The sequence below is a fragment of the Ochotona princeps genome, chromosome 11, assembly GCF_030435755.1.
Source record: "Ochotona princeps isolate mOchPri1 chromosome 11, mOchPri1.hap1, whole genome shotgun sequence".
In the NCBI taxonomy this organism is placed as follows: domain Eukaryota; kingdom Metazoa; phylum Chordata; class Mammalia; order Lagomorpha; family Ochotonidae; genus Ochotona; species Ochotona princeps.
This window is the reverse complement of record NC_080842.1, coordinates 58,641,403-58,666,644: the sequence shown is the minus strand read 5'-3', so window position 1 is coordinate 58,666,644 and position 25,242 is coordinate 58,641,403. Positions and strand designations below refer to the sequence as shown.

General features: G+C 41.3%; 1 protein-coding gene across 1 annotated transcript in view; it reads left to right on the top strand.

Moving 5' to 3' along the window:
- Positions 1-24,796, top strand: part of PI4K2B (phosphatidylinositol 4-kinase type 2 beta) — a 33,281-nt gene extending 8,485 nt beyond the window's left edge. Inside the window, exons 3-10 of the mRNA XM_004579171.2 lie at positions 139-339; positions 1,364-1,495; positions 3,087-3,240; positions 4,539-4,606; positions 9,221-9,320; positions 13,860-13,993; positions 14,534-14,593; positions 24,393-24,796. Of these exons, the coding sequence (XP_004579228.2) occupies positions 139-339; positions 1,364-1,495; positions 3,087-3,240; positions 4,539-4,606; positions 9,221-9,320; positions 13,860-13,993; positions 14,534-14,593; positions 24,393-24,566 (1,023 nt within the window). The 3' untranslated portion in view covers positions 24,567-24,796. The remainder of the gene's footprint in view (positions 1-138; positions 340-1,363; positions 1,496-3,086; positions 3,241-4,538; positions 4,607-9,220; positions 9,321-13,859; positions 13,994-14,533; positions 14,594-24,392) is intronic.
- Positions 24,797-25,242: the final 446 nt, after the last annotated feature.

Sequence of the window (25,242 nt, the reverse complement as noted above, 5' to 3'; positions counted from 1 at the left end):
AATCTTTGTGAGTGTCTAAAAGTATTTTACTATTAGATCTGATTGTACCCTGTTTTCCAGAATTCTCAGAATGCGCATTATAAATTGTCTGTCTATAGAGTAAAAGTCTAATGAGATTTTACCTTTTTCCCTGTATAGAAAATTATTGGTGTGTTTAAACCCAAATCGGAAGAGCCTTATGGTCAGCTGAACCCAAAATGGACCAAATATGTACATAAGGTCTGCTGTCCTTGCTGCTTTGGCAGAGGCTGCCTGCTTCCTAACCAGGGATATCTTTCTGAAGCCGGTGCCTACCTTGTGGATGAAAAACTTCACCTGGGCATTGTCCCAAAAACAAAGGTAAGGGAGGATTTGTTTGGACTCGTGTACTTCCAGTGTACAACCTGATTGTGTTGGCAGTCATTCCTACTGATAAGGCCTCACATTGAACCTGCAACAGAATGCCTGCAAGCCAAGAGTCATGAGTGCCTGGCAAATTGACTCTAATATAAATCCACAAAGTGTCAAAAGGAGTGTCCTTGTCTCTGAGAGGTCAGATGACACTACACACCAAGGAGAGAAAATTAACATGTGGGGGATGCAGAAAGGCTGCTGAAGGTAGAGTAGCCAGAGTGCCCAGGACTGCCCTTGCCTGGCCTTCCCTCGCCTGGCCTGCCCTCGCCTGGCCTGCCCTCTCCTGGCCTGCCCTCGCCTGGCTTGCGGCTTTAGGGTTTGCAACTTGAAGCCTGCTCTGAAATACTCATTCCAGCTCTGCATTCCAAGACATGTTATTCCTTCAGCTGGAAGATTTTAGGCTACTTTTATATTCCCAGAAAGAAATGTATGCCACTGTTAACAAGCTTTGCAAAATCTCTTCCTTTCTGTTTTAGGTTCTCCTGGGCATTTATTACAGGAATAAACTTGGCCAATTTACAATGTTAGAGTGAGTTTCATGGTGAATAAAAATACTATAATGCAGTTCCTAGCCATTTGAGGACAGTGTGTGGCACTGTGAATTAAGCCAGCACTTGCAATATCAACATCCCTTATAGAAGTGCCATTTCAAGGTCTGGCGACTCTGCCTCCTGTGCAGCTTCCCACAGCTTCCCACTGATGTGCCTGAAAAGGCACCAGAGGATAGCCCAAGTGCGTAGGCCACTTCCACAGTGCGGGATTCCTGGCTGCTGGCCGTAGCCTGGACCAGCCCTGGCGTCCCAGCTGTTGCAGGCATTCTCCACTCTCACTCTCGCTCTTTCTGTGTTACCATCTGCCTTTGCCTTGCATCTTCTCCCACTGTCCTCTGCCTTTCTCCTCCCTCTGTTGCTCTGTGTTTTGAATAAACTAATCAATAAGAAAATTCTAGGCTGTTTCTGTATCTTTCTAGGTTGTTTGGCTTGTCAGTGAAACGTTTAACTACAGCGCAATTGATCGTGCAAAATCCAGAGGCAAGAAGTATGCTCTGGAAAAAGTGCCAAAAGTGGGTAGAAAGTTTCATCGGATAGGGCTCCCTCCTAAGGTAAGTTGCTCTGAGAAACTTTACTGGGACAGTGGGACACATGTGCCCTGAGGGCCAGCTTGCTGGGCATTGTACCCTGAGCTGTGGACATACGTGTAAAGAAACCATGTTTATCTTTAAGGGGTTCCTAGTAAGCAGTTTCAGTGCCATGGGATGAAACTGTTGGATGTGATGCTAAATGAAGGAACCCATAAAAGGACTGGAAGGGAATGATTGACTTAAGTTTGATTTGATGGGACCATTTCCCAAGCAACTGCATCAGAGGATTTATAAAGTAACGACTCAGAGAGCGCTGGTCCAGAGCCAAACCTAGGTTCCAAGCTCTCTGCTAGGCTCTCCCAGGTTCGCTCTCTACTAGGTAGCTCTGAGATCTGAGGCAGCAGGTTCTTTACTGCCTCAGTTAAAGGGTTGATAAAAATGACCTCTCAGCTTGTTGTGAGGATAAAGTTAACGGGTTCATAACAAGCGCTTGGCATGTGATCAGAGTTCCATCAATGCTAGTCATTGTCTTACAACTGCATGTTACATCTTCCCACTTTGAATAAACCTGAAAATGGTTAGCAGCTTAGCTAAGGGATCAAGAAAGGCATTCTAGAGAAAGCTGTAGGATTTATTTTTTTAACATACATTTATTGTTTTGTTGATGTTGTACATTCGTCTAGATCAATGGATAATAAAACTGCATAGTTCATTTGACTGTTTTATTTATTTGTGCTTGGAGAAGCAGGCAGGAAGTGAAAGGATTTACAAGACCTCCTCCAGATAAGCTAGAATAAGTGTGACTAGAGGCTATGACATTTCCATACTTTGGACTACTAGTACTTAATTTGAACGTTTTAGAAAGTAATTAAAGTTTCATGGGCTCAGCAGAAATGTAAATTGCCAGGGTCCGCAGTAGACTGTGTTGTGATTTGCTTGTCTGTGAGTGTGCGACAGACTGGGTTACCTGTGAACCAGCCACTGTTTACATTTGTTTTCCTTCTCTAGTAATTGTTGAATATTAACTTGCAATTTGGCTAATAAAAATGCTTCTAAAATGGGCAAATCTGTAAAGGAAAGAAATTAAAAAAATTATTACCCAGGTTATGACTAACTGATTAGCTCTTTAAAATTTTATAACAGGTTCTTTCATCTTTATAGTGAATGAATCCATTGTGTTTGTTGACTAAAATTAATCCTGAAATGTTTCTGCAGTAAGATAAAACTGCATGATTATTGAATAACCAAGATAAGGATAGAACTTGGCCTCCATAATTAAATTCACTTGGATGAATATTTTTAGAAAACGGCCTGAAGAGTGTCGCCTTGAAGTGTACATTTATTCTGTTTTAATTGTTGTGAAATAGCTGTATGCTCCTTGGAAGACTAAGGTTGAACGTCTCTTATTTGGTATATTCTTCATGTGATTATTTAAAATCAATGTATAAAAATAGCTTCTTGATAAAGGTGGCTTATCTAAATTAGCATTAACTATTCTGTTTTTCTTACTGTGTTTATATAACATATTTCGTGCCAGTACTGCAGGGAAATTAAAAATTAATCCTTCTGTTTTTATGCTTCTCTTTTCTAACTGTAGTTCTTAAAATTATAGATTGGTTCCTTTCAGTTATTTGTTGAAGGTTACAAGGAGGCTGAATATTGGCTTAGGAAATTTGAAGCTGATCCTTTGCCTGAGAATATTAGAAAACAATTTCAGTCACAATTTGAAAGATTAGTTATTTTGGATTACATCATCAGAAACACAGGTATTAAAATTCATTTGTTTACTTATATGTTGTGAGCTTTTGAACTTTATCCTTGTCACCCAGAAGAAAGCGGTTCAAGTAAATGTCTTGAGTCCCTTGCCTGCTTTGTGTACGAGCTGAGTCAGTCCTGCAGGCACCTGCCTCTCGCTCAGAGCACAGCTTCCTCCCCGGGACCCCACCAGGCACTGGAAAGGGGATCTGTGTAACATATTAGCGGACTTCAGAAAGTTACCTTGCTTCAATTTTGAAATCAGTGCATAGTTTTTTTCATTAGACATGAATGTTTTGAGACCTTTGTGTGAATAATTGGAACTTGTTGTGTAACTTATTTCAGAAGTGTATTTGGATGTGATGTTACTGTTCTGGGTTGTAAAGAAACGGTGGGAAGCGTGATCCACAGGCTGGCTCCCCAACTCTGAGTCAGCCATAGTGAGAGCTTCCTAAGCTCCACCTGCTCCCAGACCACCCAGACCTCTCCAAGTAGGAAGTCTGCAAATGAGCCCTGTGGACACGTCTGATTCACTTGCAAGTTTGAAAGCTTGTATTTGATGACAGTGTTTTCAAGGTGGTGTTTAGTGTTGCTGCCAAGATTCTGGTTCCGAGTGCTGGGTTCGAGGCCCACCTCCAGCTCCCAACACCAGCTTCCTGCTGGCGCCAGTCCTGGGAGGCCGTGGCACTCACACGGGAGTCCTGGATGGAGTTCCCAGCTCCTGCTTCAAGCTGACCTATCCTGGCCAATGAGGGCATTTCAAGTAGACTAGTACATGGAAAGGGAGCGGGTTTTTTTCTCTCCCCCCTTCTCAAATAGATGAATATATTGAAAAAAATGTTTCCTCATTATATTAGCTTTTGAAAAAATATCATGTAATTTTCTACATTTACCCTCTTAATTAATGTGGTTTTATATTAATACTAAAGCTGAAATACAATAGTATACTCCTAAATTAAAATTAGGTGAGCCGGCTTGGAAATTTGCCTAGCGATACGAGTAGCTGCTTTTTGTCTCAAAGAGGTATAAAAGTCATCTTTGATTTGATTTAAAAATTGTACCTGCCTCACTGAATGTTAAATGAATTGGTACATAGTAAGTGCTTTCAACAGTGCGTGACAAAGAGAAAGCATTTGATTAATGTTAGCAAGGTAGTTTGTTTGTATTAAATTGGAAATTTTAATGTGGGAAAATATATGCTGTGGAAAACCAATGGAAGTTTTAAAAATTGGCAAATTACTAGGTTCTTTCTTCTTGATATTAAGCCATAATGTCATAAAAATGAAGTGACAGATTTTTTCTTTGAAAGACAGGGGAAATGATAACTGGTTAATCAGATATGAAAAGGAGAAATGTGAGAAGAAAACTGACCGTGAGGTAAGGCCATTTAAAAGGAACAAAATACATAATGTAGATTCCGTGTCAGTGAAGTCATCCTTGGTATGATTTCTCACCATTCCCTCCTTTGTTCTTTAATCTCTTTATTTTTCTCATTCTTTTCTCATTATTTGTTCACATTGCATTTCTTAATTCTGTTTTGTACTACTACTTCTAAGCTGATTTTTAAAGATTTTGTAATAGAATGATATCAACTCAGTACTCATAAATTTTTTTTAAAAGTTTTCTTGTATTTACTTGAAAGGCAGAATTACAGAGAAAGCAAGATCTTCTGTGCCTGGTTCCCTCCCCAGGGCCGCAGTGGCTGGGTAGCTGCTTCTGGGTCTCCCACATGACTGGGTCCATGAGCCATCTGCTGCTTCCTCAGACACGTTAGCAGGGAAGGGGATTGGAAGCAGAGCAGTCTGTGGAGTGCAGAAGGCAGCTTACCAGCTACGCACCAACATCAGCCCCCAACTCAGTACTTTTTTTTAGAGGTTGGAAAATTTGCTGAACTACCAAATTTGTTTGTTTTCTATAATAAAAGCTTGTGATTTTTTTTTAGTCCTGTGTTTATATTTTCTTAATTACTTCCTGAGTCTCTTGTTTCAGTATTAGGTCATACTATATTACCTAATAAAGTGGAACATGTGTACTTGACATGTGAGTCATGGCCACTAAACTTTAACAAAGTACTTCTACTGCTTTTAGGAAGCTGTTCTTAAGTTACGTGATGGATTGCAGAAACTTAACACTGTTAGAATTTTAGATTTTGTATTAGTTGCTTTCTACCTTTAGTACTTAAGCTTAAATTTTAGATATTTGCATGAGATATGTTTAGAGTGTTTTATAAGTTTGAAGCCTTACACAATTGAGAACATTTTTAAATGATTGAAAAACTTTCTCCAGTACTTATCATCTCTGCTACAAAGTGATTACTTAAAACAGTTGCATCACTTCAAAGTTTGGCTATCAGGCATTTAAAAATACATATTAATAGTGCAGCAGGAGCAATAGTAAAAAAACAGGCTGACTACACATAGTAACATGGATGATTCTTAAGACCATGCTGAGTGAATTAAGCTAAACATAAAGGAAACATACTTTATAATAACATGTGTGCAAAATTCTAGAAAATGCCAGTTAGTCCTTAGTGATAGAAAGCAGATAAAATGTGAAGGGGATGGAGAAGGAGGGATGGACTGACCAGGGATCCAGGGAAACCTTTGTTTGAACACTTACCCAGTTCTACACTTTAATATATGAGCTTTGTCGTGTATACATTATTTCCAGAGAAAGTAATACATAGAAAAGAATGATAGAAATAAATACAAAAGACAGTTATAGCAGAAGTGGCTATAAAATACATATTTAAATATGTGTTTTGTCATATTTATTCCATTAACATATCTTGAGCAATTAGGTTTGGCCATAGTCATTATACTTGTACATTTAGTCATTTGTGCATTTTCATTGAAGTGAACAAATTTCATGTTAGCTAAAGGAAGCAAAGAAACCTGATACGTCCTTCGCATGAGTCTTCATGATGGGACCTTCAGTGTCAAATCACCCTTTGCAGAGCAGGTGTTGTGAGGCAGCAAATGATGTGACTGCCTGGGATGCCCCTATTCCTTATCCAAGTACCTGGTTTGGTACTCTGCCATTCCACTGCCCACCTGGCTCCCTGCTAAGGTGCCCGGGAGGTAGCAGGTGCTGCTGTAGGCACTCAAGCATCTGCCACTCACACAGGAGACCTGCATGGGATTCCTGGCTCCTGGCTTCAGCCTGGCCTTGCCCCAACTGTTGTGTCAGCATTTGGGAAGTAAGCCATCCAGTCTCCCTGTCCTTTCCCTTCTCTCTACCACTCTGCCTTCAAAGAAATGAGTGCAGGAAAAAATATTTTAGCTAAGCCACTTAGTCATGACAACCACATCTTCAAATACTATGGAATGCTTTCTCCAGAAGTCTTCATCTCTGCTGAAGAATGTGGAAGTTAGGGGTGGCCCAGTGACATAAAAAGTTAATCCTCTGCCTGTAAGCCCCAGCATCTCATATGATATTGGTTTGTATCCAGCTGGCCCACTTTCCTTCCAGCTCCCTGCTTGTGGCCTGGGAGAGCAGCAGAAGATGGCCCAAGTCCTTGGGATCCTGCACCCACATGAGAGACCTAGAGGAGCCTCTAGACTCCTGGCTTCAGATCTGCTCAGCTCCAGCTCGTGCAGGCATCTGGGGAGTGAACTAGCAGATGCAAGACATTCCTGTCTCTGAAAATCTGGTTTCAAATAAAAATATTTTTTTTTAAGATTTATTATTATTGGAAAGCCGGATATACAGAGAGGAGGAGAGACAGAGAGGAAGATCTTCCATCCGATGTTTTACTCCCCAAGTGAGCCGCAATGGGCCAGTGCGCGCCAATCCGATGCCGGGAACCAGCAACCTCTTCCGGGTCTCCCACTCGGGTGCAGGGTCCCAAGGCATTGGGCCGTCCTCGACTGCTTTCCCAGGCCACAAGCAGGGAGCTGGATGGGAAGTGGAGCTACTGGGATTAGAACCTGCGCCCATATGGGATCCCGGTGCGTTCAAGGCAAGGACTTTAGCTGCTAGGCCATGCCGCCGGGCCCATAAAAATAATTTTTAAAAAAGAATGTAGAAGTTAGCAGTGACATTCTGTGATTAAAAATACCTGAAGATTGCTTTACCTGGACTTTATTATATTTTATTATGGCTTTTAGGGGTGTTTGATTTAGAGCCATTTTATATTTGAGCTACTTATCTCTGTGGAATCATAAGAAAGATTAATTCCCAAGAAGGTAATTGTATTTTGTTACCTTTAAATAATGGTAATGTTTTGCAGACATCAAACATCTAAGCAGTACATCCAGCAATTGATTATCTAGAGCTTAGGTTTTTAAAATTTTTGTTTTTAAGTCCTCCAAAAAGAGGGGAAAAGAAAACCATTATTAATATATATTTTATTGAACTCGTGGCTACAAAATTAAGAAAAACTAGTTTATTCACGTTCATCCTTTTCAAATGCAAAAAAAAAAAAAATAGAGACAGAGCAAGTGAGAGAGAATCTTCTGTTTGTCTACTGACTTACTCCCCAGATGCCTGCAACAGCCTGGGAACACACCAGGCCAAAGCCAGGAGCCTTCAGCTCACGCATGCAACAGCCTGGGAACACACCAGGCCAAAGCCAGGAGCCTTCACCTCACGCATGCAACAGCCTGGGAACACACCAGGCCAAAGCCAGGAGCCTTCACCTCACGCGTGCAACAGCCTGGGAACGCACCAGGCCAAAGCCAGGAGCCTTCACGTGTGCAACAGCCTGGGAACACACCAGGCCAAAGCCAGGAGCCTTCACCTCACGCATGCAACAGCCTGGGAACACACCAGGCCAAAGCCAGGAGCCTTCACCTCACGCATGCAACAGCCTGGGAACGCACCAGGCCAAAGCCAGGAGCCTTCAGCTCACGCATGCAACAGCCTGGGAACGCACCAGGCCAAAGCCAGGAGCCTTCAGCTCACGCATGCAACAGCCTGGGAACGCACCAGGCCAAAGCCAGGAGCCTTCACCTCACGCATGCAACAGCCTGGGAACGCACCAGGCCAAAGCCAGGAGCCTTCAGCTCACGCATGCAACAGCCTGGGAACGCACCAGGCCAAAGCCAGGAGCCTTCAGCTCACGCATGCAACAGCCTGGGAACGCACCAGGCCAAAGCCAGGAGCCTTCAGCTCACGCATGCAACAGCCTGGGAACGCACCAGGCCAAAGCCAGGAGCCTTCACCTCACGCATGCAACAGCCTGGGAACACACCAGGCCAAAGCCAGGAGCCTTCAGCTCACGCATGCAACAGCCTGGGAACGCACCAGGCCAAAGCCAGGAGCCTTCAGCTCACGCATGCAACAGCCTGGGAACGCACCAGGCCAAAGCCAGGAGCCTTCACCTCACGCATGCAACAGCCTGGGAACGCACCAGGCCAAAGCCAGGAGCCTTCAGCTCACGCGTGCAACAGCCTGGGAACGCACCAGGCCAAAGCCAGGAGCCTTCACCTCACGCGTGCAACAGCCTGGGAACGCACCAGGCCAAAGCCAGGAGCCTTCACCTCACGCATGCAACAGCCTGGGAACGCACCAGGCCAAAGCCAGGAGCCTTCACCTCACGCGTGCAACAGCCTGGGAACGCACCAGGCCAAAGCCAGGAGCCTTCACGCGTGCAACAGCCTGGGAACACACCAGGCCAAAGCCAGGAGCCTTCAGCTCACGCGTGCAACAACCTGGGAACGCACCAGGCCAAAGCCACGGGCCTGGCCTCACAAATGTCTCCCACCCAGTTGACAGGGAGTTAAGTATATTAGCCCAGCAGTATTAACAGGAAACTGGGTGCAGTGTGGGGTGTAGGCATCCCAGGCAGCAGCTTAACCTGTTGTGCACCCACCTGCCCCCACTGTCTTTTAAACACTCTTTCCCTCATGGAGAAGTTATATTCTCCCTGGAAACTTATTTTTTATTGTTGTGGGCTCTTCAAAAAGAATATATCCTTACACCTCAATTTTTTGTAATTATCCTTTGGAAATATTTATATAAATTATTTCATTATTTTTATCCTCTTAGGAATCAAACTGGACCCATGATGAAAAGTCACTTATTAAAATAGCTGCAATTGATAATGGTCTAGCATTTCCTTTTAAACATCCTGATGAATGGAGAGCATGTGAGTATCTAGAACCTTCTACAGATTCTTTAATGCCCTCTTTTCTAGAGTAAGAGGGGAACAAAATTTGTGGATAGTAAAATAACAAGGAAAAAAATTTAGAGAAAAGCAATGACTAAGGCTCACTCTAGACGCTGGCATGGAAAGACGCGCGCAGCGTGGGTAAGGTGTGTGTTGCTGGATGCTTGTTTGGTTTTGATTTTTAGATTTTCGTTTACCTTGGAAAATGAGTTTGGTAGTCTTCCAGTTTTAAAAATATAAGTAAGAGGGAAGTTATTTCAGTATCTTGTTGGAACGATAGTAGTGTTTTAGGCTGTGAAACAGTCCCCGCCAGTCTCCCATCGCCACTCAACCCTTGCCCCTGCGAGTCGGAGAGACTATAGTTGCCTTCCCACTCTGCTGGGATTTCACGGTTGGGTTTCCTTGAGCCACTTTTAGACATTTGTTTTCTTAAAGTCATCTGTGAAATACTTCATTTTAGATTTATGGCATATAGAAGAAATGTTTTACAATTAAAACAAAATCTTCCCCTCTCTGCTGATCAAATATTTAGGGAATATCCTGGGGTGATATCTAGAATTTACTTTAAAATACTTGTAGAAACAAGAAAAGGGGAATAGATGAGACAAGTTTTGTAAAAATGTGGTAGTAATTAAATTTGCTTATTGGAAAAATGGCTCATTTTTTTTGTGTTTAAATGTGTAGTAAATCTAATTTTTTTAATTTTAAGAATTATATTCTTTAATATTTTTCATTATTAATCTCACCACATATTTGCCTGTCATTGTATACTGACTATATTTATTTTGCTTTCTTCAGATAACAGGCTTTTTATTTTATTGGTCATTCTTTTTAATTTGTTAATCAGGATATATTTTATTGATCAGCATATTTACTTTTTCCTTTTAATTGATTTTTTTCATCTTTTTTTTATTGCATGTGTTCTCTGTTGCTTGCTTATAAATGCGTTTTAGGCCAATATCTTCTCCTGGGTATCATTTTGGCAAATCCACAGATTGAATTGGTGCTACTTTATTGTTCTACTGTATATATTCATACCTTCTGATTTTCTGGTTTTCTCTTTGACAGAAATAGCTTAGACGTATCTTGTATGGCTTTAAAAATTCTAGGTTGTAATGCAATGTAATTAATAAAAAATATATATATTAAAAAGAAAATAAATAAAATTTCTAGGTTGGTTGATTCTTTTTACGTCCATTCTTATTTTTTTTCTAACTATTCATCGTTGTCATTTGATTTGTCATTTGCACTGTCATTTGTGAATATGAACTATGTGAATTTTGGTTTTTGCAGTTTATTAATAATATTCATTAAAATCTTATATTAGCCAACTTGGAGATTTGCACAGTTGGCCTTTGTATAACGTGGATTTGAACTGCATTTCCCTTAGATGTAAACTTATTTGAGATTTGTAACAATTAGAAAAAATAAAGATGAACTATGTGATCTATAAATATTTCAAAATTTAACCAGCAAGTGTCACAGATGCATAAAGTATATGTAGATTATAGTCTATCACTACTATAAGACATACAGAAATCTTTAAAAAGTTAAATTTGAGACTGGCATTGTGGTGCATTGGGTTAACACTCAGACACCTTTTTCCCATATTGGAATGTTGGTTCTGGTCCTGGAGGTTCCACTTCAGATCCAGTTCCATGCTAGTGCAACTGGGAAGGCAGTGAATAAGACTTGAGTCCCTGCCACTTGTGTGGGAGACCAGGTTAGAATTCCTGGCTCCTGACTTCAGCCTGGCCCAGCTCTAAACCATTACAGCTATTTGGAAAGTGAACCAGGAGACCGAAGATCTCTCTTTTTGTGTGTCTATTCTGTCTTTCACATAAATAAATGTATCTTAAATAAACAAATTAAGGTTTGTCAAAACTTATACACACAAACATTTATCAAATTGCAGTATTCACAGTTGAGATGCAGTATTGTAGCTGTGTAAAGTGTATTCTAGGTGCATACTGGTTTTTTTTTTTAAGATTTACTTATTTCCATTGGAAAGGCAGATTTACAGAGAGGACAGACAGAAAGATCTTCCAACTGCTGGTTCGCTCCACAAGCAGTCATAATGGCTAGAACTGAGCCAGTCCAAAGCCAGGACAGGAGCTTCTTCCGAATCTCCCACATGGGTGTAGGGTCTCAAGGCTTTGGGCCATCGTCTACTGCTATCCTAGGCCTGGCTGGATGGAAGACGGAGCAACCAGGACATGAACCGGCACCCATATGGAATCTTGGTACATGCAAGGTGAGGATTTAGCCAGTTGAGCCATAGTGCTGGGCCCTAATTTTAAGAGATAATTCTAAGAGATAAGATCCTTTGATTGTAATTTTTGTCATTTTCTTCTTGCATTCCTGTACATTATTTGATTTGCATCCTGTATGTATAAAGGTCCAGAGTTTTATGTTCCTGGTTGCTTTTTTAAAACAGTGTGAAATATATACACTTTGTCCTTTTTCTTTGCTTGTTTTGTCCGTCGTGACATTGCCCTTCATCCTTTCTTTTGGTTAACAGTTACATGGAAAAGTTTTATGCTTTCATTTTTAACCTCCTTCATTTTGTTTTAAGCAAATGACTTACATAATACTTAGCTGGATAGCTTCTAACTCAGTCTGTCTTTTTATTGGGTGAATTTAACTGTAGTTCGAACTGATTTATTTGAAGTTTTCTTACCAGCAAATTTTTTCCATGAGTGAAAATTTGTTCCTTTTTATTTTCCCCCCCTCTTTTGTTGAACTGATTTGATGTATTAGTTTTACACCTTCATTTACCTCCCAATAGTTTGGAACTCAAAAACAAATTATATTCATAAAGTATAAAATTTGGAGTTTCCATAATCATTTTAGGTAATTTTCCCCAATATGCAGTTAGGCATAAAGAATCTGAAGCATGAGAGAGGCATTGGTAGCAAGGTTTTTAAATGGTCTTTGTGACAGCGGACACCATGGTAACTTCCAGGAAATAAAAAGAACAAGCACTATCTCCTAGTACCATGCTAAATGCAGAACCACCCCTATAGGGCTGGTGCCATGGTGTAGTATGCTAAGGTTCCACCTGCAGTACCAGCATCCTGTGTGAGTGCCAATTCATGTCCTGCCTGCTACATTTACAATCCAACTCCCTGCTTATGGTCTGGGAAAGCAATGGAGAGTGGCCCAGATCCTTAGAACCCTGTAACTTTGTGGGAGACCAGAAGGAAGCTCCTGGCTCCTGGCTTTGGATCTACTCAGCTCCAGTTGATACAGCCATTTGGGAAGTGGATCAGCAAATGGAAAATCTCTCTGCTTCTCCTTTCTCTTAAGGCTGCCTTTCAAATGAAAATAAATATTTAAAAAGAAAGATCCCATAAACATTTCATGAATGCTTAATAAGTGAAGAAGAGAATGGTCCAATTACAGAATTGGGGGAACGGTGACATTGAAAGAGGGGAGGGAGAGCTAGCAACAAAGAGAAAGGGTGGCCTGCAACAGAAGGAAAACTGTGAGTGGTGTCTCCAAAGCCATTCTCGTTAAGGAGATGGCAGAAAACAAGCTGGTTATGACTGGGCGGTAATGTCGGATGTGGGCTGAGGACTGCAGGTTGACCTTTAAGAGCACCCTTATGAGATGGCTGATGGTCTTTGAGTGGGAGTGGTAGACGTTAAAGGAGAGGAATTACTAGTAGAAGCAGGTGAGGGATAAGGTGTTTTTCTCTTGGGAAATTGTTCAGGGACAAATCAAGAGGAAGTTGAAGCCAGCTTCAAGGATCTGTGAACCAGAGGACAGGCGTTCTTCAGCACAGACAGTGCAGCTCCCAGTGGCATGCAAAGAGCAGAGGACGAGTGTGGGAGGGAATGACTGGAGAGGCTGACTGCGTCCCCAGGCTCTCTGATGGTGGCAAGCCCCGGAAGGGGATAGCTCCTGAGCACCCACAATAGTTCCACAGTGGCTCAGAGCATCCTCACACTGTGCTGCAGAAAGCTGAACAGGGACCCCAGTTAGAAGATTCTACTGTTACTCAAATTTGTCTGGTTCCTCGTGGTGTTCTTATGGGGAGACCTGGACTTAGCCCCAAGCTGTGGCTCCTTTATCTGTAAACCCATTCACCTACTTACTGCTTCCTGTTGTAATATTTTAGAAGAGCTGTGTGTCAGTGACTCAGTTCCTGATTGACAACTGTGAAGGGCAGGGCCCCTCGGCCATGCTGTTCAGTTTGGGGCTGTGAGCAAAGTATAGGTATCCATCGATATTTCTGGACTCAAACAGAATAATCCCTGGGGTATTTTTTGAGAAAGGGCTGTTTGAGACAAACCTGTTACTGAAATTATTATTCTTGACTACCTAAAACTTAGAGATATACTGATTCAGTAAGACCTCTCTATGCTTTACCGTGTGAATTGGCTTTTGTAATCCGAATGATGCAGATTACAAGGGGAGTTGAATACTGATAACTCTCTCCTGTCCAAAGGGGGATAAACATTTGTCTAACTAAACTGTTTCCTGCCATTGATTAGAATACTTTGTTTCTGTTAGATCCATTTCACTGGGCATGGCTTCCCCAGGCAAAAGTTCCTTTTTCTGAAGAAACAAGAAACCTGGTTCTTCCATTTATTTCTGACATGAACTTTGTACAAGATTTGTGTGAAGATCTTTATGAACTCTTTAAGGTAAATGTTTAGCACTTTGACTATTGCAGAAACTGAAATCTTAAATGAGAAGAGATTGTTCATAACAGAGCTGTCATGTAATTTATTACTTCTTATATTGCTACTTGCAGCAGAACCTGACATAACAGAGAGGAATTAGCAGTTTTAATTTACAGGAACATAAGTTACACTTCCTGTAACTGTTCTTTGAAGTGAAATTACAATAAAATGTCATAAATTGAATTTTTACAAAATCATGATATAAATTATAATATGTGTTTAGTTACCTGTTGTAATTAAGTTCTCTTAAACCCCATGGCTGAAAATTCACCTAATGTTTTCTGGAACAAGTTGATCTATAAATAAATAAAAGTATTCTTACCATCCTGTGGGGTATATAAAATACATTAGGTAAACATGTCCTTTTAATATTATATTATCGATTAAGAAAACTTCCTGCTGGCTCTATTTGCTAAATTGAAGAATTCTACTGTTGTCAAATATTGTTTCAAAGATTTTGATTTTTTGCGATTATAATCATTTTTCTCCATTCTTTGATAGACTGACAAAGGATTTGACAAAGCTACTTTTGAAAACCAGATGTCTGTGATGAGGGGTCAGGTGAGTTACTATTGATGACCTTACTCATTAGGGGGAAAAAAGTCTCTTTGGAGCAGCCAGAATTTTTTTTTTTTTTTTTTTTTTTTTGCTGTGACTCAGAGATGAACTCTCAAATGCCACCTGTCCCACAAGCCAAAATAACGCAGATGACTAGAACTACGTTTGACACCAGTAGTCTCCTTCCTGATTTGTCTTACCAGTTGTATTGCTCTGTAGTGTTTGTTTCACCAGTTGTTTCTCACCATGGTGAGTTTATCACTCTTTCTGGGTGCTGCTGCCTTTTCTTCTTCAGATCCACCTGACATTTCAACACCAGTTCTGTTGTCAGTTGATGATTTTCCTTGCAGATCGTGTTTGGACTTGGTGAAGCCAATCACTAAAAGGCCGAGGCAGCAGCATGGAATGGTCACTGGGGCGTGATGGGGCTGCCCCATGTCCAGTTGGTTGTCTTATCCCCTCCTCACTTCTTGCCACTGGGGACAAGGTTTGAGATGAGGTCTGTTGGGCTGACCTGGGGGTGAGATGTACTTCTTCAGCTCCTGTTAGTGTCTCTACATCCCAAAAGGAGACGAGAAGTGAAAACAAATTAAACTGAATTATCTTTCGTGACCTAGGAATTAGCATATCTGTTCCTATAACACTTCTGGCAAAGAAGATGAGCCAGGTTTTCACACTAATTGTCATATTACAAAACATTAGCAGATAATTGTAATTGAGACAAATGATCATTCTTTCATCAGATACTTCTTGTTAGAACCAGTGCCCAAAACTGTTGAGGTCATAGGATAGAGCAGTGAGGAGAACCGCGGTCCCATCCTCATGGAACTTTGGCTGTGAAAAAAGACAGATTGTTAGCGAATCCATCTCTCAAAGCTGTATCGCATTTAACCTCTGCTTAACCGGAGTCATACATTTTATATAGTAAGAAAAACGGCTGGGGAGGTAGGACAGAGCCAACCTACAGAGGTCCTTGAGAACCAAAATTATAATGTAAATTTCCATGTTTTACCTTAGGAATATTATTTAAGGTAAATGAATAATGAAAATTGGGGGCCCACAGTTGTGGTGCAGTAAGTTAAGCTGATACCAGTAACACTGGTATCCTGTGTGAACACCAGTTCAAATCCCAGCTGCTCCACTTCCCACCTTATTAATGTGCCTGGACAAACAGCAGAAGATGGTCCAAGTGCATGGGCCCTTGCTACCCACCTGGGAGGTCCAGAGAAAACTTCTGGCTTCTACTTCGTCCGTCCCTAGCAGTTGTAGGCATTTGAGAAGTCAACCAGCAGATGGAAGATGTCTGTCTCTCTCTCTGCCTCTCTGTCTCTGCCTCTCTCACTGTGTGTGAGTATAACTCTGCTTTTCAAATAAATAAATTAAATTTAAAATAATTCTGTAAGCTTTAGCTATGGGATTACAGCCACAATGCCTGACTGAGAAAATAGAGGATGGTCCAGTTCTGAGGTGTGGCTTTCTTGTCTCTTGGATATGTTTTTTCCTGTCCCATCTCATTCACAAAATAGCTAAACTTTACAGAAAGGCATAGAATATAAAAATGAAAAGATGAAGATCTGGGGAGAGAAGAAAACATAAGACCCTGCATCTTGGTTGGACGTTTTAATTTTACTGTTTTACTTCTAAATTTTTAATTTGATTTTGAACATTCTAATAGCCAAAAAGAGTAATATACTCTGATGATTGTGCAACTCTCTGATTTTATCCAGTTTTGTCTTTTTAAAGCTTGTCTTTAAAATCATGTATTGTCCTGTATTGCAAAGTACCTGTGGAAAAGACGAAACACAAAATCAATGTCTGTGGAAAATGCAAAGTTGCAAAATCCAAAAATAACAATATCCTGCTTTCCAAACAACAGAATTATCTCAATTGGCTTGTTGAGTCAGAAATATTACATTATTTGTCATTTATAAATGTCCCTTAAATGTCTCTCCCCTCCAGTTTTGCTTTTTAACTTAATGATTTGTGCTTTACACCCTCAAGCCTTTGCCCTAGTTTGCAGTAAGTCTTCAGTTTTATGCAAATAATCAGTGACATGCTCTCATTCTTCTCATACGAATATAGACTTGAATTGTTTTGATACTATTTCTTTTCAAATTTGAAAGTGGTACCAGGAAACAAAGAGTAATTGCAGTATATATCTCTACTTCCGAATAAAAGAAGGCATCCAATTAGACTGTTAAATATACCTTAACAGCAAAATACTAGACCGTAGCTTATACCTCCCATGTCATGGCACACATAAAGAGCAGAAAGCTGGAGTCGAGGTTGCAGCTGAAGGATTATACTATTGTAAAATACAGGGAACAATGGGGCGGAGAGGGAAGAAAAGAGGGTGGGGGAAGCCCTATACCTACAAAACTGCACGATGAAAAATAAAATTTTTTTAAATTGTGAAAAAATGAACAAAAGGGTGGTTTTAACTTCATGAAAGTGCAAAATAAATATTTTGAATTTTGAACTAAATCGCAGGTCATTATCAGGTTCAATAAAATTCACGTCTTATTCTCCTTGAAACATTGAACTTTATAGACTATACTTACTTTATGGAAAATATGAATTGCACTTTCTACATGCTTTTTTAAGATAGCAAGAATACATTGTTCTATGAACTAAATTTATAACCCACAAGCTCATTTGTAGATTCAGCAGTAACTGATTTTGAAGAAAATGAAGCTAGCATTTGAGTATATCCTGAGTAATTTGGCCCCATACAGAAATTTTTAATGTTCATTGTCATTCCTCCATAGCTCTGTGTCTGCGTGAATGTAGAGGAAACTTGGCTTGGGGACGGTGTTCAGTCTGCAGTCCAGATGCTGTATGGGAGACCCATGTTCCTCTCTGTACTGCCTGGGTTCAAGTCCTGACCCTGCCCTTGAGTCCAGCTTCCTACTGATGCTCCGCCAGGCAGGCAGCGGAGAAGGACTCAGGTCCTTGGGCCCTGCCAGGGTCCTAGTTCCCTGCTCTGGCGCCCACCAAGGGCCCTGGGGGGTGTGCAGGGAGTGAGCCAACAGATGAAATTGCTCTTTGGCTCTCCACCTCCCCATCCACTTTCCTTGCCACATTTCCAGATCAACTAAGTAATTACATGTTAAAAAAAATAATAATAAAGAAAGAAAATGAAAGGAAACCTGGCTCATATAGGTTAACATACCGCGTCTGTGAAGTAAAGGAATCTAAGCCTGCACAGTTACAACATGCAGACATTGCCACTGCTGGAGTCCTTGTCTCTGCTCTGGATTAACAGCATCTGAGTGGCCTCCTCCTCTCTTCTCCCACCCCTCTTCCACAGTGAGGTGATTCAAGACGTCCATGACATGGCTGAGTCCAGGCTTCCCGCACAGTCAGCCAGGCGCTGCTCAGTGCGGATCTGGCCAGCATGCCTGCCGTTGTCTCTTACCCTCGGCAGCTCAGGCGTCCTTTCCCATCCCATTTCCCAGGAGTGCCCTGCGCGTGTTCTCTCTTCAGAGAGCACTTCAAGCTCCAGCTCCTTGCAGGCTCCTGCTGCCACACAGGACGGGAGATCTGATTTTGGCAGCTTTCCCTGGGAATGATTTCTCAGAAATTTGCCATTATTTCAGTGTATCTGGATACATGACTACTGAAAACTAACTTGAAATCAACCATGAGGTAAAATATATGTGATTTTACATATATAGTAAGCATTTGCCCAGTGAAGTTTGAGGACCAGTGAACTAGGAAAACATGAATTCTGCCTGCAGAAATCTCCAAGTTTCTGCCGTCTGACTTTGCCGAAACTGTCATGTCTCTCTCCACCTATCAGATGTGACATACGTGGTGGATTCTAGTATTTTATTTTACCTGCAGTGTTTGATCCACTCTGTGGTTTATTTGTTCATTTATTTTTAAGATTTAATTTTTTTTATTTGAAAGATTTACAGAGAGAAGAGACACACAGAGAGAGAGATCTTCTATCCCCTGGTTCACTCCCCCAGACGGCTGTAGTGTCAGATCGGAGCCAGTGCAAATCCAGAGCCAGGAACTTCTGCATCTCCCAAACCGGTGCCGGAGCCCAAGGACTTGGACCATCTCCACTGCTTTCCCAGGCCATAGGAAGGGAGCTGGGTCAGAGTGGAGCAGCCAGGACACAAACTGGTGCCCATATGGGATGGTAGTGCAACAAATGAAGGGAGGATTAGCCTGCTATGCCACCATGCCGGCCTCTAATTATTTATTTTTAAAGATTTGTTTATTGGGCCCGGCGGTGTGGCCTAGCAGCTAAAGTCCTCGCCTTGAACGCACCGGGATCCCATATGGGCGCAGGTTCTAATCCCAGCAGCTCCACTTCCCATCCAGCTCCCTGCTTGTGGCCTGGGAAAGCAGTTGAGGACGGCCCAGTGCATTGGGACACTGCACCCGCATGGGAGACCCGGAAGAGGTTCCTGGTTCCTGGCTTCGGATCGGCGCGCACTGGCCCATTGCGGCTCACTTGGGGAGTGAATCATTGGACGGAAGATCTTCCTCTCTGTCTCTCCTCCTCTGTATATCTGACTTTGTAATAAAAATAAATCTTTAAAAAAAAAATTTGTTTATTTAAAAGAGCAACAGAGATAGGGACAAAGATATCTTTTAACTCTACTAGGTTAGTGCACCAGGCCCAACCTAATATTTTTGTACCTGTTTTCCATTTTCTCTGCTACAGTCAAGTATTGCTCTTTTGAGACTGGAAAACATTAAATGTTACTGACTGAAATTGGTATATTTAGACCGACATTTTTAGAATAGATTTTTTTTTTTATCCAAAGAGGAAACTGACCATAACATTTCATTCCTGAGCCATGCTGCCACATTTTATTTTTGTGGCACAAACAATAGTTATCAAGCAGACTTTGTAAGATTTTTTATTATTTATTTTATTTTAAAGGCAGAGAAACAGAATCCAAGACAGAGAGCGGGATGCTCCATGTGCTGATTCATTCAGCAAATGCCTGCAACAGCCAGGGCTGGGCCAATGCAAAGCCAGGAGGCTGCAGAACAGTCCTGCTGTCCCAGGGGTGAGACAGTTGAGCCTTTGCCTACTGCCTCCCATAGTGCATATCAGCAGGAAATTGTAATTGGAAGCAGAGCTTGGACTCAGCACTTTGGAAATGGGATGCAGGCAGAAACGACAGCTGCTACACCAAACGCCCTTTCTCACTTCTATTTTTCTGATTAATCAAATACAAGCACCCCAGAAAATTTAAGGGAATTTTTGAGGAAACTCAAAATGTAACATCTACAACTACCATTTTCTTTTAAAGCTTATTCTCTGGGCCCAGTGTGATAGCCTAGCGCCTAAATCCTCACTTTGCATCTGCCAGGATCCCAGCTGGGCACCAGTTTGTGTCCTGGCTGCTCCATGTCCCATCCAGCTCCCTGTCTGTGGCCTGGGGAAGCAGGAGATGACAGCCCAAGGCCTTGGGACTCTGCACTCACATGGAAGACCCAAAGGAAGCTCCAGGTTCTGACTGTTGTGGCCACTTGGGGAGTGAACCAGTGGATGGAACATCTTTCTCTTTCTCTCTTTCTTTCTCTATAAATCTGACTTTCCAATAAAAATTAAAAATAATTTTTTAAAAGTCTTGCTTTTTGAAGCAGTCTACTAGTAGATCTGTTTTCAGATTTCCAAGGAATCTCTGTGCTGTCTTCCATAATGGGTATTCTAGTTTACATTCCCACGCAGAGTGTACTAGGAGACCTTTCCACCCATATCCTCATCAGCATTTTATTTTTGGATTTTTGGATGATAGCCATTCTAAGTGGGGTGAAGTGAAACCTCACTGTGGTTTCTATGTGCATTTCCCTGATGCCAAGTGATCCTGAGTGTTTTTCATGTGTCTGCTGGCCATTTGTATCTCATCCTTTGCAAAATGCTTGTTCATGACACAAAATTCTTTGTTCTGTTGTCCTTGAGGGTTTTTGTTGTTTGCTTGTTTTTTGTTTTTACTTCTTTGTAGATCCTGGATTTAACCCTTTATCAGTTGCATAGTTTGCAAGTTATTTCTCCTGTTCTGTCAGTTGCTTCTTCACTTTGTAGGATATTTCCTATGCAGCACAGAAGCTTATTAGCTTGATGTAATCCCATTTGTCTGTTTTTGCTTTTATTGCCTCTGCTTCCAGGGTCTTTTCCAAAAAGTGTCTGCCAATACTTCTGCAGTATTTCCCTGAGGTTTTCCTCGTATAACTTGATGGCATCAGGTCTTTAATTTAGATCCTTGATCTACTGTGGCCAATTTTTGTATCAGGAGTAAGAGTCCTGTTTCATAGTTCTCCATTCCGAGATCCGGTTTTCCAGCATCATTTGCTGGAGATGCTGTCTTTTTTCCAGCAATTCATTTTAGCTTGTTGTAAAAAATGAATTGATTCTAGCTGCATGGATTAATTTGATTAATTTCTGGAATTTCTGTTCTGTCCCATATTCTACATGTCTATTTCTGTGCCAATACCAGTCTGTTTTGATTATAATTGTCCTGTTTTCTGTTTTGAAATCTGATACTGAGATGCTTACAATTTTGTTTTTGTTAAGATTGCTGTAGCTATTTGGGGTTTCTTGTGTTTCTGTATGAATTTGAATATAGTTTTTTCTAGATCTTAGAAAAAATGTCTTTAGTATTTTTTTGAATTTTTTTAAGATTTATTTATTTTTATTAGAAAGTTGGATATGCAGAGAGGAGGGACAGAGAGGAAGATCTTCTGTCCACTGATTCATTTGCCAAGTAGCTGCAATGATTGGAACTGCAGTGATCCAAAGCCAGGAGCCCGGAGCCTCCTCCAGGTCTCCCACATGGATACAGGGTCCCAAGGCTTTGGGTTGTCCTTGGTTGCTTTCCCAGGCAATGAGCAGGGAGCTGGATGGGAAGTGGGGCTGCTGGGGTTAGAACAGGCGTGCACATAGGAATCCCAGCGTGTTCAAGGCAAGGACTTTAGCCACTTAGTATTTTGATTGGGATCACATTGAGCCTGTCAATTATTTTTGGTAATGTGGACATTTTGGTATCAATTCTTCAAAGTCACAAACATGAAAGATTTTTCTTTTGAGTATGTGTTTTCTTCCATTTCTTTCTTTAATGTTTTGTAATTTTCATTGTACAGATCTTTCACATCCTTGGTTAAATTTATTTCAAAGCATTTAATTTCTTATAGCTGTTGTGAATGGTACTGATCTTACAAGTTCTTGCTTCGCCACGGCATTGTTTGTGTATACAAAAGCTGATGATTTATGTGTCGATTTTATGTCTGGTAGCTCTATAAGCTCCCCTATAAGTTTCAGAATGTCTTAGCGGAGTCTTGATTCCCCTAAACAGGACCATGTCAAATGCAAACAGGAGTAATTTGACTTCCTCGTTTTGAATTTGTATGTCTGATTTCTTTCTCTTTCCTGCTGGTTCTAAAATTTCTATAACTATATTAAATAGCAAAAAAAAAAGTAAACATCCTTGTCTGGTTCCAGATCTTAGTGGAAATACTTCCAACTTTTCCCTATTCAATAAATTGCTGGAAGAGCTGATGCTGTGGTGCAGTGTGTTAAACCTCTGCCTGTGGCACCAATATCCCATATGAATATCTGTTCAAGTCCCAAGTACTCCACTGCCAAGGAAAAAACAGAAATGGCCCAAGTGCTTAGACACCAACACCCATGTGGGAGACCTAGATAAAGCTCCTGGATCCTGTGTCGTGGCTTCTGCCTGGCCCAACCCCTAGCCATTGCAGCCCTTTGAGGAATGATTCAGTGGTTGCAAGTTCTCTCTCCTTCTCTCTCTATAACTCTTTGTCTCTTTCTTTCTTTCTGTAACTCTGCCTTTCAAAATAAAATAATATTTTTTTTAAAGTTATATTTGGGCCCGGTGTGGTAGCCTAGTGGCTGAAGTCCTCACCTTGCACATGCAGGGATTCCATATGGGCAGCAGTTCATATCCCGGCTGTCCCACTTGCCATTCAGCTCCCTGCTTATGGCCTGGGAAAACAGTTGAGGAAGGTCCAAGGCCTTGGGGCACCTCACCCATGTGGGAGACCTGGAAGAAGCTCCTGGCTTTGGATGGGTGCAACTCCAGCCGTTGCAGCCACTTGGGGAATGAAACAGTTGGTGGAAGATCTTCCTTTCTGTCTCTCCTCTCTGGATATCTGACTTTCCAATAATTTTTTTAAATTATGTTGCTAGCCATGGGTTTGTCATTTATTGCCTTAATTAAGTTAAGAATTGTTGCTTCTATTCCCAATTTGCTTAAGGTTTTTTTTTTGTCATTGCAAGGATGTTGTATTTTATAAAATGCTTCCTCTGAACCTATTGAGATAATCATATGATTTTTATTCTTCAGTCATTAATGTGATACATCGCGTTTGTTGTTTTGCGTACATTGAACTGTCCCCCACATACCAGGAGTAGATCCACTGTCTGTGAGTGATCCTTCTGATGGACTGCTGAAATCCATCCACTACTGTTTGTTGAAGGTTTTGCATCTGTGTTCTTCAGGGATATTGGTCTCTAGTTCTCTTTGTTGAATCTTTTCCTGGGTTGGGATTAATCTAATGCTGACCTCCCAGAAAGATTTTGGGAGGATTCCCTCCCTTTCAATTGTTTTGAGTAATTTGAGAAGATTTGGAGTTGAGTTCTTTAAAAGTTTGATAGAAATGAGCATTTTCAGTTGGTCTGCCTGTTGGAAAGTGGAGTATTAAAGTCCCCTTTGTTGCCCTCGTGGCCTGTGGCTTCCTTCATTGCGCTGCCGTGTGTCGTGAGCAGCTGTGGGCCCTGATGCAAGTGCATGGACACAGTATAGTCATGTTCCTTTGGCTTCCTTCTACCATTATATAATGCCCTCTGTCTCTGAGCAGCTTTTGTGTTCATCTCTGTTTTGTCTGGTGTTAGGATGGCTGCTTCTGCTTGTTGTTGCTTTCCACTAGCCTGGCATGTCTTTTTCATCCTTTTTTTTCAGTCTGTGTATTTTTGTTAGAGAGCTATTTTTCTTGCAGGCAGCAAATACGTGGGTCTTGATTTCCCACTTCTATTTCCTAATATAGGATGTAACTTACTTTTTCAGTCTTAAAACTTTTCCTCCTTCTCAAATTAAGCTCTGTGAAGGCAAGAATTTTTTTTTAACTTTTGCCTCCCTAGCACTATGAACAGAGCCTAACACATTGTAGGAATCCAATAAATTTATTTGCGGAATGAGTGGATAAGACAAGTGTTAGTTAAGACCAGACCATTCAGGCCATTTCTCCCCCCCCCTTTTTAAGGTTCTTTGTCAAATTGAGTATGTAGATTTCTTCACTTACTAAGTCTTCATACTGCTGCCAGATGAGGGACATTCTAAAATATTTTAACTAGTTACCAGCAGTCAAGGATTTAATTCTGAGATAGTGTATTTGTGTGTTTGTAAGCATGTACATCTCAATATATATTTTAACTTTTATTTGATATATATTTTAAATTTTTTATTTGAAGTTCAAGAGTTCCTGTCCATTTCTCTCCCAAATGACTGCAGTGGCTCTGGGCGGAGAACCGGGAATTCAAGCCTGTGTCTACCTGGGTGTTAGGAGCACGGTTGGTTGCGTCCTCACTGCTGCCTTCCAGCGCGTGCATTCTTGCGAAGCTGAGTCAGGAGCTGGAGGTGGCCATCACACGCAGGCCCTCGGGTGTGACGTGCCAGGCCACATGCCTCCCCGGACACACATTCTTATTCAGTGGTCCTCACCGTGATCTCTGGGGTGATGAGATGAACCGGTAGTGAAGGGATGGCTAAAGTAATGTCCATGAATGAGCTGCTTATAATATGTAAATTGTCCACAGATCTTAAATCTTACTCAGGCGTTGAAAGACGGGAAGAGCCCCGTGCAGCTGGTTCAGATGCCTTGTGTGATCGTGGAACGCAGCACAGGAGGAAGCCAGGGTCGCATCGTCCACCTCGGCAGCTCCTTCACCCAGACTGTGCACTGCAGGAAGCCGTTTTTCTCCTCCTGGTAGCAGATGTTAAGAAGCAGAAACAAGCTAGTACCGTCATGTTGTTACAGCATTGCAGTCACGTAAATCCATTATTAAGATCTCCGGTTGCCAAAACCTTAAATAATCAAGCCTTTTAAAATGTTATATTTTGAATGTAATCAAAAGTTTACAGCTTTTTTGTCCAAATATTACATTTCTATTACAGGGGGAACGTAACATATCTCCTATATTATATTTTTGCTGAAGTTGTATGTCTTATGTGTTATTAGTTAAGATAATTTCATGGTTTACAAATGCTGGAGTATGGGATTCCAGGTAGAAAAATATGTTTGTTGGCCTTAAGTTGAGTGACTTTTTATATCCTTTTTATACACTGAGCAGACTGCACACTTTTCTTATTTACAAAAGGCCTTGGAGGGGCCTGCATTTGCCCCACTAGTAGGAACCCTAGTGTAGTTAGTTCAGAACAACATAAGGACATAACAATATTGCCTTAATTTTAAAAGCTGCTATTTTAGAACTTGCAAGAGAGTCCTAAGTGGCCATTATTAGGGACCAAAATATTATATCTTGTTTAAGCAACTAGTGATTTTTTTTAAGCATTACAGTGTTTTTAGTGAATTTTGCTCTAATGAGGGGAGAAAGTCTGAGGATGCTGTCCCTTTAAAAAAGTTGAATCGCTCTAGTGAGATTTGAG